At 36.7% G+C, this 14,238-nt stretch overlaps 1 protein-coding gene and 1 long non-coding RNA gene across 3 annotated transcripts in view; one reads left to right on the top strand and one right to left on the bottom strand.

Annotated features, from left to right (window-relative positions):
• The window catches only part of LOC123843495 (uncharacterized), a 104,548-nt gene that overhangs the window by 43,074 nt on the left and 47,236 nt on the right, over window positions 1-14,238 (bottom strand). The window lies entirely within an intron of this gene.
• The window catches only part of RAB21 (RAB21, member RAS oncogene family), a 47,208-nt gene that overhangs the window by 6,514 nt on the left and 26,456 nt on the right, over window positions 1-14,238 (top strand). Inside the window, exons 2-4 of the mRNA XM_045872953.3 lie at window positions 6,006-6,065; window positions 6,808-6,915; window positions 10,404-10,467. Coding sequence (XP_045728909.1) covers window positions 6,006-6,065; window positions 6,808-6,915; window positions 10,404-10,467 — 232 coding nt within the window. The remainder of the gene's footprint in view (window positions 1-6,005; window positions 6,066-6,807; window positions 6,916-10,403; window positions 10,468-14,238) is intronic.

Genomic DNA, 14,238 nt, shown 5'->3' with positions numbered 1-14,238 from the left:
TATTGATTTGTTAATACCTCTAAAGTTTGGAAGATGAAGTCATTGGAATTTTTAAGTAGTGGTGCTGTAACTCAGGGTTCAGAGGAATAAGGTGGGAGATCTGCCATTGCTCTGATCTTCATTACTTTGTGCCTACCCTGAGAATATATTTTTGGGAGTTGAGTTGGTATCCAGGAACGCTTGGTGTCCATGTGGAGGAGTGCCAGGTTAAGAATGTGTTCTAGAATAAACAGCTTTGTGCAATGGAAAAAGCACTGTGGAGTCAAACAATCTTTTACCCACTGCAGAACCTAACAGAGTTGTCTGACCTTGAGTGAGTCACTGTATTTCTTTAAATCTCAGGTTCACAACTGTAAAAAGGGGCTAATTAGCTACTTCACAGGGTTGTTACAAAGATTAAATGAGAAAGTCCAGCACGGTGTTTGACACACAGGATGTACCATTTTTTTTCTTCCTATATTTCTAGAACCTTTTAAATTGATATTGTCATGCCACTTTCCCCTCCCCTTTCTAGACTGGGAATTCTTTACTGAGAGTTGTCAGGGATTTATAAATCTCTTGGGTAAGTGTGTGAAACTGTTTTTGGTATGTGCATATGAGCAGTTTTCTTGGGAGTAAATCAGTTCATGGCTCTCATCAGATTCTCAGTGAAGTCAGTGATCACTCCTCCCTCTCACTCTCACTCCCATGTAACAATTAAGAGCCCCTGCCCCAGATTACGTATAGCTGCAAGTGGTATCTCAGTTGTCTATCCAAATTAAGTATGCCTCATAGAGGTGGTTAAAAAAGATAAGACAAATGCCAGCCTTTTGATTGTTTACTACTATCTTGATATTACATAAAATCTTTCAGCTTTACTCTCACATATAATTGTATTTGTTTTTAAAACATTTGTTCTTTAAGAAACTATTGTAACATATTAAAGTCTTAGAATACATATAAAATGGGACAATTTATATTATACTAGGAATCTTTCCATATAGTGGGACTTAAGTATTTCATTATGAAGGAGAAAAAAAAAGATTCCGTGGGATCCTTGGATAATATATCAGATATTTGAGTTAAAATAATTTGGTTTATAAGGAAACTTTTAGGAGCACATCTCTTACATAAATTGAGTTTTACCTGCACCAATTTACCTGTTATTGTAGATACGTTTATCTACAATAACAATATTTCTGTGTCAGCACTCCTGCTTTCTCCACAAGAGAAGAATTATTTCAGATCTCAATGTGGGAGATATCACAGCATAGTGGTTATGAGTCGTGTCTGGAGCCAGACTGCTTGGATTTCAAATCCCACTATGTCATTTACTGTGTGACCCTGGGCAAGATACCCTTCCTGTGTCTAAGTTTCCACATCTGTAATATTTGGATAAATATATCTTACTCCGAGTACTATGACAATTAAATGAGTTAATATTGAAAAGCTTTTAGAATACTGCCCATTTCATTGTAAGCATCATGAACATATTAAATAAAAATAGGTAATCAAGTTGACAGAAGACTTACACTCAACGAAAAGATAACTTAGGATATAAGCAAGGAAGTATATGCTGTATATTAAATATTAGGTTCCCTGTAATTCTTTAGGATAGAGAAAGTCAGTGTGGGTTGTATGGGTGATATGAGAAAGCTAAAAAATTCAAGGAAGAAGAGTATGGGTCATGAACTGAACTTGGATAGATGGGATTCAAACAGAAAAGAATACATCCAAATTAGAGGGGAATTTTAAGAACAAGCAGAATTGGAGGTATGTATATAAACCATACAAGTTGGAGAGTAAGTGGAGAAATACTGGAAGCTATTTTAGGAGGATAGATGTGGACAATTGTTTAGGTCCTTGCATACAGAGATAACACTTAGAGATTTTTGCTTGTAGATTAGGGTTCCCTAACTTTTATAAAGGAGAAGCTTGTGAATGATATTATAAAAAGTGCTCAGCACGGTACTTAATGGAAGGTAAGCATTCAGTAACTGTTAGCGACTATAGCAATAGTAGTAGAAATGAAAGTATAGAGTTTCACTGTATGGATGGGCTATATTTGTGTACCTTTTAAAAATTGCCTATTGAGGGACACTTAGGTTATTTCTTTTTTCTTTTATAATTGACACTGATGAGCATCTTTCCATAAAATTGTATATCCATGATTCTGTAGGACACTTAACACTGTCCCTTAAACTCACCATGGGAAAGTGGTGGTAAGTTTCCAAGGAGATGATGGAGGAAAAGGAAATGATGGAGCTTTATCAGCTCTAATTCATTCCTCTCTACTGAGAAATCCCCACAAATCTCATGACAAAAAGGTTATCTAGCTACCAGCAGGGATGTAGTTCAAGCAAACTTATTAAAAATGATACCTTATTAGAATCCTTCAATGAGTTATGGTAAGTTTTTTTTTTTTTAATCATGGAGGCTTTAGGAAGATAATTCGGCATGTCAACTAGAGTGTGAAGTGAGACCAAAGGTATTATAATAATATGAGATTGGTCATCAGAGAATTCCAGAAGAAATGTGAAGACAAGTCTTGGTAGGATTTTTTGGGAATATGGAATGTCAGGGGAGGAAGAATATTCAATGACGATATTTCTAAGATTCTAAACCTCAGTGACTTGGAGAATGTGATCAAAATATTAAAGTTGGAATGGAAGGCCAGTTTTGGAAGGAAGATCAGTTTAATTTTTTTTTTTTAAAGATTTTATTTATTTATTTGAGAGAGAATGAGAGAGAGCACATGAGAGGGGGGAGGGTCAGAGGGAGAAGCAGACTCCCTGCCGAGCAGGGAGCCCGATGCGGGACTCGATCCCGGGACTCCAGGATCATGACCTGAGCCGAAGGTAGTCGCTTAACCAAGGGATCAGTTTAATTTTAAATATATTTGAGAGAGGAGAGGCATTTAAGTTGACCTACCTATTAAATATTTGGATAGGATTCAGATTTTTAGTTTCTTTGTATAGCATTCATATTGAAACCATGGATATGGTTGAGTTCAAGTAGATTATACAACTAATAAGGGGCAAAGCTGAGATTCAAATCCAAAGTTCTGAATCAAAGTTGATACATATATATATTTTTTTATTTTAATTTTAATTTTTTTGAGAGAGAGAGTGTGCAAGAGTGGGACGGGGAGAGGGAAAGGGAGAGAGAATCTTAAGCAGGCTCCACACAGCGTGGAGCCCAAAGCCTCCTCACAACCCTGAGATCATGACCTAAGCTGAAATCAAGAGTCAGATGCCCAACAGACTGAGCCACCCAGGTACCCATCAAAGTTCATATTCTTAGTTCCTGTGCTATAATGAGTGGGAGAAGTCCTTTGTTCACATTTATTGTCAAAACATGTATTTGGTCTTCTCATTTCCAAGATTTCTTTTGTTATTTTGCCATTTATTTTATACCCTTTTCTATGTAATCTTTGTTTCATTTAATAACATACCTAAAATATCTTTAGTGTAGTTTGGGTTTTGAAGGAAGGCATTCCTGGATTTGATCTTAGCTCTGCCATTTGTGTCTATCTGTGGATTCCTTAGTTAATTACTAAATTCATTGGCTTTTTCTTAATTCTAAATTTCCTTGGTGTGCATTCAGCAGAAAGTCCTTCCTGAAGTCTAGGCTCCTTCTCCATCAGTAATAATTCACCATCCTAGCTTTTTATATGTTTTACCTTACTTCTCTGTACTTTCTTTTATGTAGAGACACCTAACTGTGACTGTCCCTGCATAGCTTTGGACTTGGCTCTCTGTTCCTTTTTTAAATATGTCAACTGACTGTATTCTGATATTTCCTCTTCAAATACTCTGGATTTTCTTTTCTCTTTTCCGTCTTTGTGGACTTGGTTCAGGCCCTTTTTGTTTTTCTCTCCAACTTTGTAATAGCCTTCTGTCTGCAGGTCTAGTCCTGTCCTTTTCAGTCTAACCTCCCTTCCTATCCCAGAGTCATTCTCTTAAAATATGTATCTTATACTTACCCACTGCTTTAAAATCCTTCAGTGATTCTCCTCATCAACAGTATTTTTTTTTCTTAACATTTATTCCCTAGGATGAATTAGGCATTTCTCTAGGGCGAAAGAGGTCAAAATATGTTTGGGAAATGGTTGTATAGATGCAGTTAGCTTTTCTTTTGGCAGAATCTTAGTGTGCTAATGTGTGTTAGGAATGTACAAAGGGAATACAAAGCAATATGCTGCATTTCTCAAATACATCTAACTTTAGTATACATTTATACATTCCTGTGTCCTGGAACAGGTTTTATTAAGACCCACAAAGTAAAGTCCATACATCTAGACAGGGAACCCTAGTACTTTTTTTGATTTATTCAGCCTTTGCCTATCTTTGTAGTCTCATCTCTGGCATTGACCACACTAGCTTGTTGGAGTTCTCCATGGAGAGGGAGTTATGTGTATCAGGCTTCAGTGGCTTTACCCATCTGTTGGAAAAGCCCCTATTATTCCTGAAGGGGGGAGATCATCACCTTCTTTCTGAAGCCTTCTTTGACTCATCCAGGAAGGCTTTTCACTTCATTTCTCAGCACTGTCTTTAGAGTCTACTTGGCAAGACCCTCCCGTTTTAACAGTTGTCACATGATACTGTATTTTTCTTTACATGTTTATTTCTGCTGTAGACTAAAAACTACTTGAAGGCTGGAACATTTCCTTTCATTTCTGTAACATTAGTACCTGGGGTAATTACTAGATATAAGTTAAATAATTGAATTATAAAATAATTGCAGCAATATTTCAAATAATATTGGTATTCATACAGTTAAGTAAACTACCAGTAAATCTTTTATCTCATTTAGAAATCTCTTAGCTTTTTCTATAATGGGTGGGTAGGGTGACATCAAATTAAATGCTCTAAGAAAAATTTTATGGGGAAAATCTAAGAAAATACTTAATTACCATTTTTTTTCTTTTTTTAAATCTTTTTGTTTGTTTATTTTAAGTAGGCACCTGCCCAACATGGAGCTCAAACTCATGGCCCTCAGATCAAAAGTCGCATGCTCTACCAACTGAGCCAGCCAGGAGCCACGCTTTTCTTTGTTTTTCATAACTTGTGTTCATAAAGCAAAATACCATTTTTTTAGATTAGAATATAAATAATGTTCTGTCTTCAGTGAAAATAATGTTTGGTCATTAATAAGAACTCCGTGATTACTTTTTCTCTCAGATAACTTGAGTTTCATATTGAGATTATTCTTCCATCTGTAGTTCTTAGGATAAGAAACATTATAATGTTTGGTCATTAATAAGAACTCAGTGATTATAAAGAAGATGTGGTATATATATACAATGGAATATTATGCAGCCATCAAAAGGAATGAGATCTTGCCATTTGCAATGACGTGGATGGAACTGGAGGGTATTATGTTGAGTGAAATAAGTCAAACAGAGAAAGACATATATGATCTCACTGATATGAGGAATTCTTAATCGCAGGAAACAAACTGAGTGTTGTTGGAGTGGGGGGTGGGGTGGGAGGGATGGGGTGACTGGGTGATAGACACTGGGGAGGGTATGTGCTCTGGTAAGCCCTGTGAATTGTGCAAGACTGTTGAATCTCAGATCTGTACCTCTGAAACAAATAATGCAATATATGTTAAGAAAAAAAAAAAAGAAGAAGAAGGTAGCGGGAGGGGAAGAATGAAGCGGGGGAAATCGGAGGGGTAGACGAACCATGAGAGACGATGGACTCTGAAAAACAAACAGGGTTCTAGAGGGGAGGGGGGTGGGAGGATGGGTTAGGCTGGTGGTGGGTATTGAGGAGGGCACATTCTGCATGGAGCACTGGGTGTTATGCACAAACAATGAATCATGGAACACTTCATCTAAAACTAATGATGTAATGTATGGGGATTAACATAAGAATTAAAAAAAAAAAAAGAACTCAGTGATTACTTTTTCTCCCAGATAACTTGAGTTTCATATTGAGATTATTCTTCCATCTGTAGTTCTTAGGATAAGAAACATTACTTTATATGAAATATTGTTTAATGTATATCTCTTTTCTTAGGCATCATTCTTAACGAAGAAGTTAAATATTGGTGGGAAAAGAGTAAACCTTGCTATATGGGTAAGTTAACCTTTTCAATTGAGTGAGTGAAGGCTTCTGCAATTCTTTGTACTCTAATAACTAATTGGCTCGGGAATAGGAGTTTGAATTTCTGGATTTTTTTGTAAGTTTAAGTTTAGCCAAAGCTGTTTTTTAATAAACATTTTTTCTAAAATCAGGCTAAGAATTTTACAGTTGTGTACATGAATATTGCTTATCATAACCTTTGAGCTGGGGGAAGGGTAAACTCAGAGGGATTCCATGTCCGAGAAAGAACAGGGTGGGTGGACAGCCTGATTGGCCTTTTCCCGCTCTGTGTTTCCATGTTCCCACTTTCCAAGGGAATGGCTAGTAGAGAGTAGGGCAAGGGTAATGCATCGGAGTACCTTTTGACCAGTAGTCCTGGTGCATGCTGTCTTTCCTTGTCTTTCCCCCTGTGGAACCTAAATTTAGGGCAGGGCCTATTCCTGGCTTATAATGCCATCTTGGGTATTCTGAACTGTTTTTTTAATGGGGGTGGGAAGTTTGCTGAGGAGTAAGAGGGTTGGGAGGGGAGAAGTAACTTTTGTATAATAGTAAAACATTAAATATTGTTTGTAACTTTTAAAAATTTTTTGTAACCTGTTTTTTTTTTTTTTAGTGGTGTTTTGAGGTTATCCGTAACTTCATGTCCCACTTTCCAATTAATCAAAAGTTTACTGTAGTTGCAATAGCAGATGTATTTTTTTCTTCTGATCTAATAAGTGTTTGTTGCTTTATTTAGGATACAGCAGGTCAAGAGAGATTCCATGCATTGGGTCCAATTTACTACAGAGATTCAAATGGAGCTATTTTAGTTTATGATATAACAGATGAAGATTCCTTTCAGAAGGTATTCTATTTACTTATGGGTAGATGACTTAAACAGAGTAACAACACTGATTTTTCAAGTCTCCATTCACATGCCTTTATTTACTAATGTGATTAGTCTTGGTTTTAAAAGTAAAATAGGGGCGTCTGGGTGGCTCAGTTGGTAAGCGTCTGCCTTCGGCTCAGGTCATGATCCCAGGGTCCTGGGATCGAGGCCCCGCATCAGGCTCCCTGCTCAGTGGAGAGCCTGCTTCTCCCTCTCCCTCTCCCTGCCGCTCTGCCTACTTGCGCTCTCTACCTCTGTCAAATAAATAAATAAAATCTTTAAAAAAATAAAAATAAATAAATAAAAGTAAAATAAACTTGTGCGTAAATGGTTACCACTCATTTGTTAATGCAGTATTCATGTTTACATTTTGAATAACAGTTATTAATAAGTTTATTACATGGCTCTCTCAGATATTAGGAAAGGGAAATAATTCGAAATAAAACTTCATAAAAATCAAAGAGCTTTTTTTTCTCCCTATTAAAGAAAAATCACATGTATTTTTTTTTTTTTTTAATCACATGTATTTCTTGATTCCATATATACTAAGCATGTGAATACTTGGTATGGCTGCATGGGCTCCCTAATTGTAAAGAGGAAAAGGAAGACCTAAATAAAGCTTAAACTCTTTCTTCTCACTAAATGTCCTGAAGGATATAATATAAATTTTAAATGTTAGCGTTTATTTTAAACCTTCTTCATTATTTTTCACCCCTCTTTTTTTTTTTTTTTTAAGATTTTATAATTATTAGCATGGGCAGGGGAGGGCAGAGGGAGAAGCAGACTTGCTGCTGAGCATGGAGCCTGAAGCAGGGCTCCATCCCAGGACCCCTGGATCATGACCTGAGCTGAAGGCAGATGCTTGACTGAGCCACCCAGTTGCCTTTCACCCCTCTTTTAAACATAAACCACAAATGTAGAATTTTTAAAGTTGTTTGGAACCGAAGATAAGTTTCCATTAAACTTATCTCTGAATTCTCATCACAGTCAGGATGGTGATTAATTACTTATTTCACCCTTCCTCTGAAAGCCCCTCTTGGAATAAATTTGTCAAGGGTATGTAACTAAAAGGGGTAGTTTCCATGGCAGAAAGTTTATTTGCCTTGAGTTACAGGTTTGTTCCTGTTGAAATTGCTTGCCTTTTTAGTTTTAGTTTTAGGTGGGTTTTTTGTTTTTTTTTTTCCATTTGTTTTTCAGTATTTAATTGATGAAGCAACAATGCACATTAGTCCTTGGATTATTACATGTGGAAAAATTCAGTCCAAGGTGTAGAAAAAGGGAATGATAAAATAACTTGCAGGTTTAGTGATACTTGAAAAATTTATTTGGGGTCTCTTGTTTGTTGTCTCTTCCTGCCTTTTGACATAAATGGAAATGGTTTGAGTGTTTTATTAACAGAAGGTTGAGTCTTTTAGGTTGAAAAGTGACCATTTATCTCTTGCTGCATAACAAAACCCCCAAAACTTGGTGGCTTAAAACAGTGTTGTATTATTTCTCATGATTTTGTGGGTTGACTGGGCAGGTCCTGTGGTGTCATTGGAGTCACTCATGCAGCTGCATTGAACTTTGAGTTTGGTGGGGCCAGGACCATCTAGGAAGGCCTGTTCTCCTTACGGCCTCTCACTCCATCTGGTGTCTCATCCTCTGGAGGATGCTCCCACATGCTCCCTCATTATTCCATATCCTAGCCTAAGCTGTGTACATTGACAACTGGATCCTAAGAGTAGCAGCCAGGCCTTCTTAAGGCTTAAGTCTGGAGCTGGCATAGCATTACTTCTGCCACATTCTCTTGGTCAAAGCAAGGCTAGCCCAGCTTCAGAGGGAGGGGAAATAGACTCTACCTCTTTTTTTTTTTTTTTTTTTAAGATTTTAATTATTTGCGAGAGAGAGAGAGAGATAGCGAGAGAGAGCACAAGCAGGGGGAGAGGGAGAAGCAGGCTCCCCGCTGAGCAGGGACTTCCGCCCCCCTCCAAGACTCTACCTCTTGATGAGAGGATTGGTAAAAAATATGTAACCATTTCTAACTCACCACAGAATGTATGGAGATAATGAGTAGGATGCCTGCAGAAGGGGATCTATTTGCAGATGAATAACACATTTTTTAAAAAAGTTGGTTAGATTTAGTAGGTTTTGATACTACCTATACAGGGAGTAGAGTAATATGTAATTGGATTCTGGCATGTTTCCTTTGAAATGATGAGGATGTACATTTCATACCAAATTGTCACATTTTTCTTATGTGACATCAACTAGGGATAGAAGTTCAGTACTTCTCTAAAAACTTTCTGCATACATGTGAATAAAAAAAAATGGGGCTCTACTGAGAAAACTATGGTTCAGTGCTCTGAGAAAGATAAGGTGATGATATTGAGTACCTTTCCTTTTATAAGTTTGGGGTGTATTAAAGACAGTTCCTCTGCATTCTTGCAGAAAACAGGAGTGTGGGACTGTTACATTTGTATTGTAGGATCAGATGCACAGTAAATGCTTACTTACCACGTATTTATTGTAACTTTTATAATTTAAAGATGTTTGTGCATTTTTTTAGGAAGATGTATAAGTTCTGTGTGATTTGATTACATGGAAATTAAATTCCATTACAAAAAATGAAGGAGGTATTCAAGTTTGTTCTTTATCCTATTTTATTGTAATCAGCATATTTAAAATCATGAGTTCAAAAGATTAATTTACTTAACTTGAGTGTACTTAACTGTGCCTACTGCTGTGCTTCATCCATAGTGAAGAATCTGTTTGTTACTGGAGTCATTGTATACCAGTGGTTCTCCACAGGAGCTAGCAATGTTTGGAGACATCTTTGGTTATCACAGCTGGAGGGTGGTACTGATATCTAGTGGGTAGGGGGCCAGGGATGCTGCTCAGTATCATACATTGCATAGGGCAGTCCCTCACAACAGAGTTAATCTGAGCCAAAATACCAGTAGTGCTGAAGTTGAAAAAACCTATCATACACTAAAGGATGCGAATTTATTTTGGTACTCTTTTTGGTGCCCATATACAGTTTTCCCCCTTTTAAGTGTGTGACACAGAAGCGTCTATGCCCTCTAATTTAGAACCAATTAGAATACAAAAGACTTTTAATTTTAAGATGTTCTTAAGGCCAAAGTGACTCTACAAGCATCTGTTATCAGAGGCTGGAGTTGACATGCTTTTGCTCTAGTGAATAGTTTTGCTTGGATCTGTGGAAGATTTACGAAAAATTATAATTACAGGTATTTCTGTTTATACCTCTGTGTAGATCTAGAGAGAGATCATTCCATTGGATGTTTGTATGTTGTAGTTTGCAATATAGTTTGTCAATAACTGATCCTACACTTAAACATTTCTAGTAACTAAATATATGGGCTGTTAGACAAATTCTGAGGTATTTTGACAATGTGGAGTTTGGGGTGTTGTAATGATAGTCGTGGCAACAGGATTTACTATTTACTCTTTTGTATACACAGGTAAAAAACTGGGTCAAAGAATTACGGAAAATGTTGGGAAATGAAATCTGTTTATGTATAGTTGGTAAGTATCATTACTTTTTAAAAAAAATGTCCTCTGTTTCAAAAAAAAAATGCTTTGTTTCCTTAATGTTATTAGAGAATAGCAAATAAGTAATTCTCATTTTTAAAGTAATATGAGAAAGGAAGAAGAATGATATTTTAATATTTAATATTTTAGAGTAATTTATGATTTGGAAGTGATCTTTCAGGAGATTCAGACTTCAGGGAAGACCTTGGGGAACAAATGGGAAACTAACCATGTAAACTTTCAACTCCCAGACTTGCTTCAATTTGATCTTTAGTTTTTCATCATAAGATTTTCTTTAGAAAAAAAGAATTTAGGAACTACTTTAAAATAAAATTAAAACTAACGACTTAGGCTAGTATTCTTGTTTTATACATTTAACTACACGTTTTTGAGTTAAGGACAAATTTGACTCTCGAGGATATGAGCAAATCATGATACTAGGGTGGAGGAATATTCTTAATGGGTAAAATAAAGGAACTGTAGAACTCACTCTTGGACTTCTGGAAATTCTCTTTGGTTCCCTTTTTCTTTATCATTTCTATGATTTTTTTTTTAAAGATTTTTTATTTATTTATTTGACAAAGAGAGAGACAGGGAGAGCAGGAACACAAGCAGAGGGAGAAGCAGGCTTCCCACTGAGCAAGGAGCCCGATGTGGGGCTTGATCCCAGGACGCTGGGATCATGACCCAAGCCAAAGACAGACGCCTAATGACTGAGCCACCCAGGCGCCCCTATGCTGTGTTCTTAGTAGACATTATTTCATGTAATTCTCATAATTTTAGGAGGGCTTTTTTTTTTTTTAAAGATTTTATTTATTTATTTGACAGAGACATAGCGAGAGCAGGAACACAAGCAGGGGGAGTGGGAGAGGGAGAAGCAGGCTTCCCGCAGAGCAGGGAGCCCAACGCAGGACTTGATCCCAGGACCCCAGGATCATGACCCGAGCCGAAGGCAGACGCTTAACGACTGAGCCACCCAGGCGCCCAGGAGGGCTTTATAGAGGAAGCTGAGCCCTGGAGATACTTGATAACTTGCGCAATATCAAGCAGCTTTTGGAGATGGGATATGAATTGAAGTCATTCTGATTTCTATGCTTTGTTATTAATCCTTATGATGAATAGCCTCATGCTGTTTTCTTTCTTTCTGCATGACTGGTAGAATAGCAATGGCCTAGAAGAAACCAGGGTAGTTTTAGTGGAGGACCTAGAATGGAATGGTCAATGTGGGCACATTTGACTTTTAAGAATTTTTTTTTTAAATTAAGAGTTTACATTTCTTATATTGTCTCACCATTAGATTGGCAAACTCTATAGTTCCAGATCAGGGCGCATGTCTCAGGGAAGACGCCAAGGAGATTATCTGACCTACTTTTTAAGTCTAGATACTAGATGTTAGGCTAGATGGCAAGAGTATTTCAGAATGGAACACGGGAATAGTAGGCCACATGGGAGTTTGGGCCAAAGCTATAGCTAGTCATTAGTGAGTTTAGCCTGGCTTTGTCTGGTATCTGGGACTTAATGGGAATGGAAGTAGTCACAATAGGTGACTACAGATTTGATTATTTGGGATTCTGGTTATCTCTCAGAAGAGGGAAAGAAATGACTAAATATACTTAAAGTCAAAGAAGCCTCAAGAGTTTGTTACTTGACCCAGGTTACAAAGTAACATTTTTTAAAAAACAACTGGATAAATAAAGCTTAAGAATAATTAATTTGAGGGTGCCTGGGTGGCTCAGTTGGTTGAGCGACTGCCTTCGGCTCAGGTCGTGATCCTGGAGTCCCGGGATCGAGTCCCGCATCGGGCTCCCTGCTCAGCAGGGAGTCTGCTTCTCCCTCTGATCCTCCCCCCTCATGTGCTTTTTCTCTCTCTCATTCAGTCTCTCAAATAAATAAATAAAATCTTTAAAAAAAGAATAATTAATTTGAACTGTATATTCTTCATGTTCATATTATAAGAAGTTTTAGGAATATTGCTGGTAGCTTACTATCCCAAGTAGGGTCAGATAATCCTCATTTAATGTTATATAATGTTTATTAATGATTGGTATAAAGTCTAAAAAAGCTCTCGTTCCTTTTCTCGTTCCTTTTCTATTGGCAAGTGTGACATGGAATTTTAGTTGCAATTCATTGTTGAAAGAAGTTTGAGAGCCCATTTACCACAAAAGGAAAATTTCACAAATTTAACATACCTGTGTAAACAAGTAACTTAGAGGTCTCACCTGTGTTTCTTTTTCATCCCAACACTACCCCAGCTGCCTTCCCCTCACCATTGCCCACCTCCAGATACTGTCTTGTCTTTGTACTGCATGAACTAGTTTTTTTTTTATGTTATGTTAATCACCATACATTACATCATTAGTTTTTGATGTAGTGTTCCATGATTCATTGTTTGCGTCTAACACCCAGTGCTCCATTCAATATGTGCCCTCTTTAATACCCATCACCAGGCTAACCCATCCCCCCACCCCCCTGCCCTCTAGAACCCTCAGTTTCTTTCTCAGAGCCCATAGTCTCTCATGGTTCGTCTCCCCCACCGATTTCCCCCCCTTCATTTCTCCCTTCCTACTATCTTCTTTTTTTTAACATATAATGTATTATTTGTTTCAGAGGTACAGGTCTGTGATAACAACAGTCTTACACAATTCACAGCGCTCACCATAGCATATACCCTCTCCAATGTCTATCATCCAGCCATCCCATCCCTCCCACCCCCCACCACTTCAGCAACCCTCAGTTTGTTTCCTGAGATTAAGAATTCCTCATATCAGTGAGATCATATGATACATGTCTTTCTCTGCATGAACTAGTTTTGTTTTGAATTTTATATAAATGAAATTATATAGTATGAACTCGTATTATTTTTTTTTTTTTTTGGCTTTACATTATGTTTGCAGGATTTTCCTGTGTTTTTGTATATAGTTGTAGTTCATTTTATTCTCTTTGCTCTCTAATACTTTATTCTATAAATATTCCACAGTTTATCCTTTTGTTATTGATAGGCATTTACATTATTTTTTCCACATGCTGATTTTCATTCTTTTTTTTTATAGTAGGTCAGTGTTTATTCATTCTTCTATTACTAAATTCATTCTTCTATTACTAAATTCAAAATAATAACACTGCTTCCCAGTGTTAACTCATCATGTTTCTGAATCTTTATGTTTGATGGTATCATCTCCTGGCTTCCCAGGATTCTATATAATTTAATGAAAATTAAATAATAATTTGGAAAACGCTTGGCATAGAGATGGCATTTTACAAATATTTGGTCCTTTTCCTCTAAATAAGACACCCTTTCAAACATTTGGATGGTTCATCTGAAATCTTATATTCTGTAGTCTTCAATTGTTTTTCATTTGGTTTAACTTGTAGACATTCTTACCATCCTGATTATTTTTTCCTAGGTTTATTTCAGTGTATAAATGTGTCTTCTACACATGAACACTAGAATCCAAACATTGTTGAGCCAATGTATACTTAAATGACTCTCTTTAAAATTCTCCCATTATCATTCTGCCAACACTGCCCAAGATTGCATACATTTTTTAGCATCCATGTCACAGTGTCTCTTTTACATAGATTATAGTTAACAAAAATCTGAATCACTTTTTTATAAGTATTGCTTTTCTGTCAAGCTTTTCCCATCTTTTTCTTTTATAATTAAGTTATTTAAACTTAAGTGTAGGAATTTCAACTCATCATATTTCTGAATCTTTATATTTGATGGTATCATCTCCTGGCTTTTTCATGTCAATTAAATACTTA

The sequence above is a fragment of the Mirounga angustirostris genome, unplaced genomic scaffold (assembly GCF_029215605.1).
Source record: "Mirounga angustirostris isolate CCGP_5_RB_7025 unplaced genomic scaffold, mMirAng1.0.hap1 SCAF_5, whole genome shotgun sequence".
NCBI lineage: Eukaryota > Metazoa > Chordata > Mammalia > Carnivora > Phocidae > Mirounga > Mirounga angustirostris.
The sequence above is the reverse complement of the archived record's forward strand: the minus strand, read 5'-3'. Positions and strand labels throughout refer to the sequence as shown.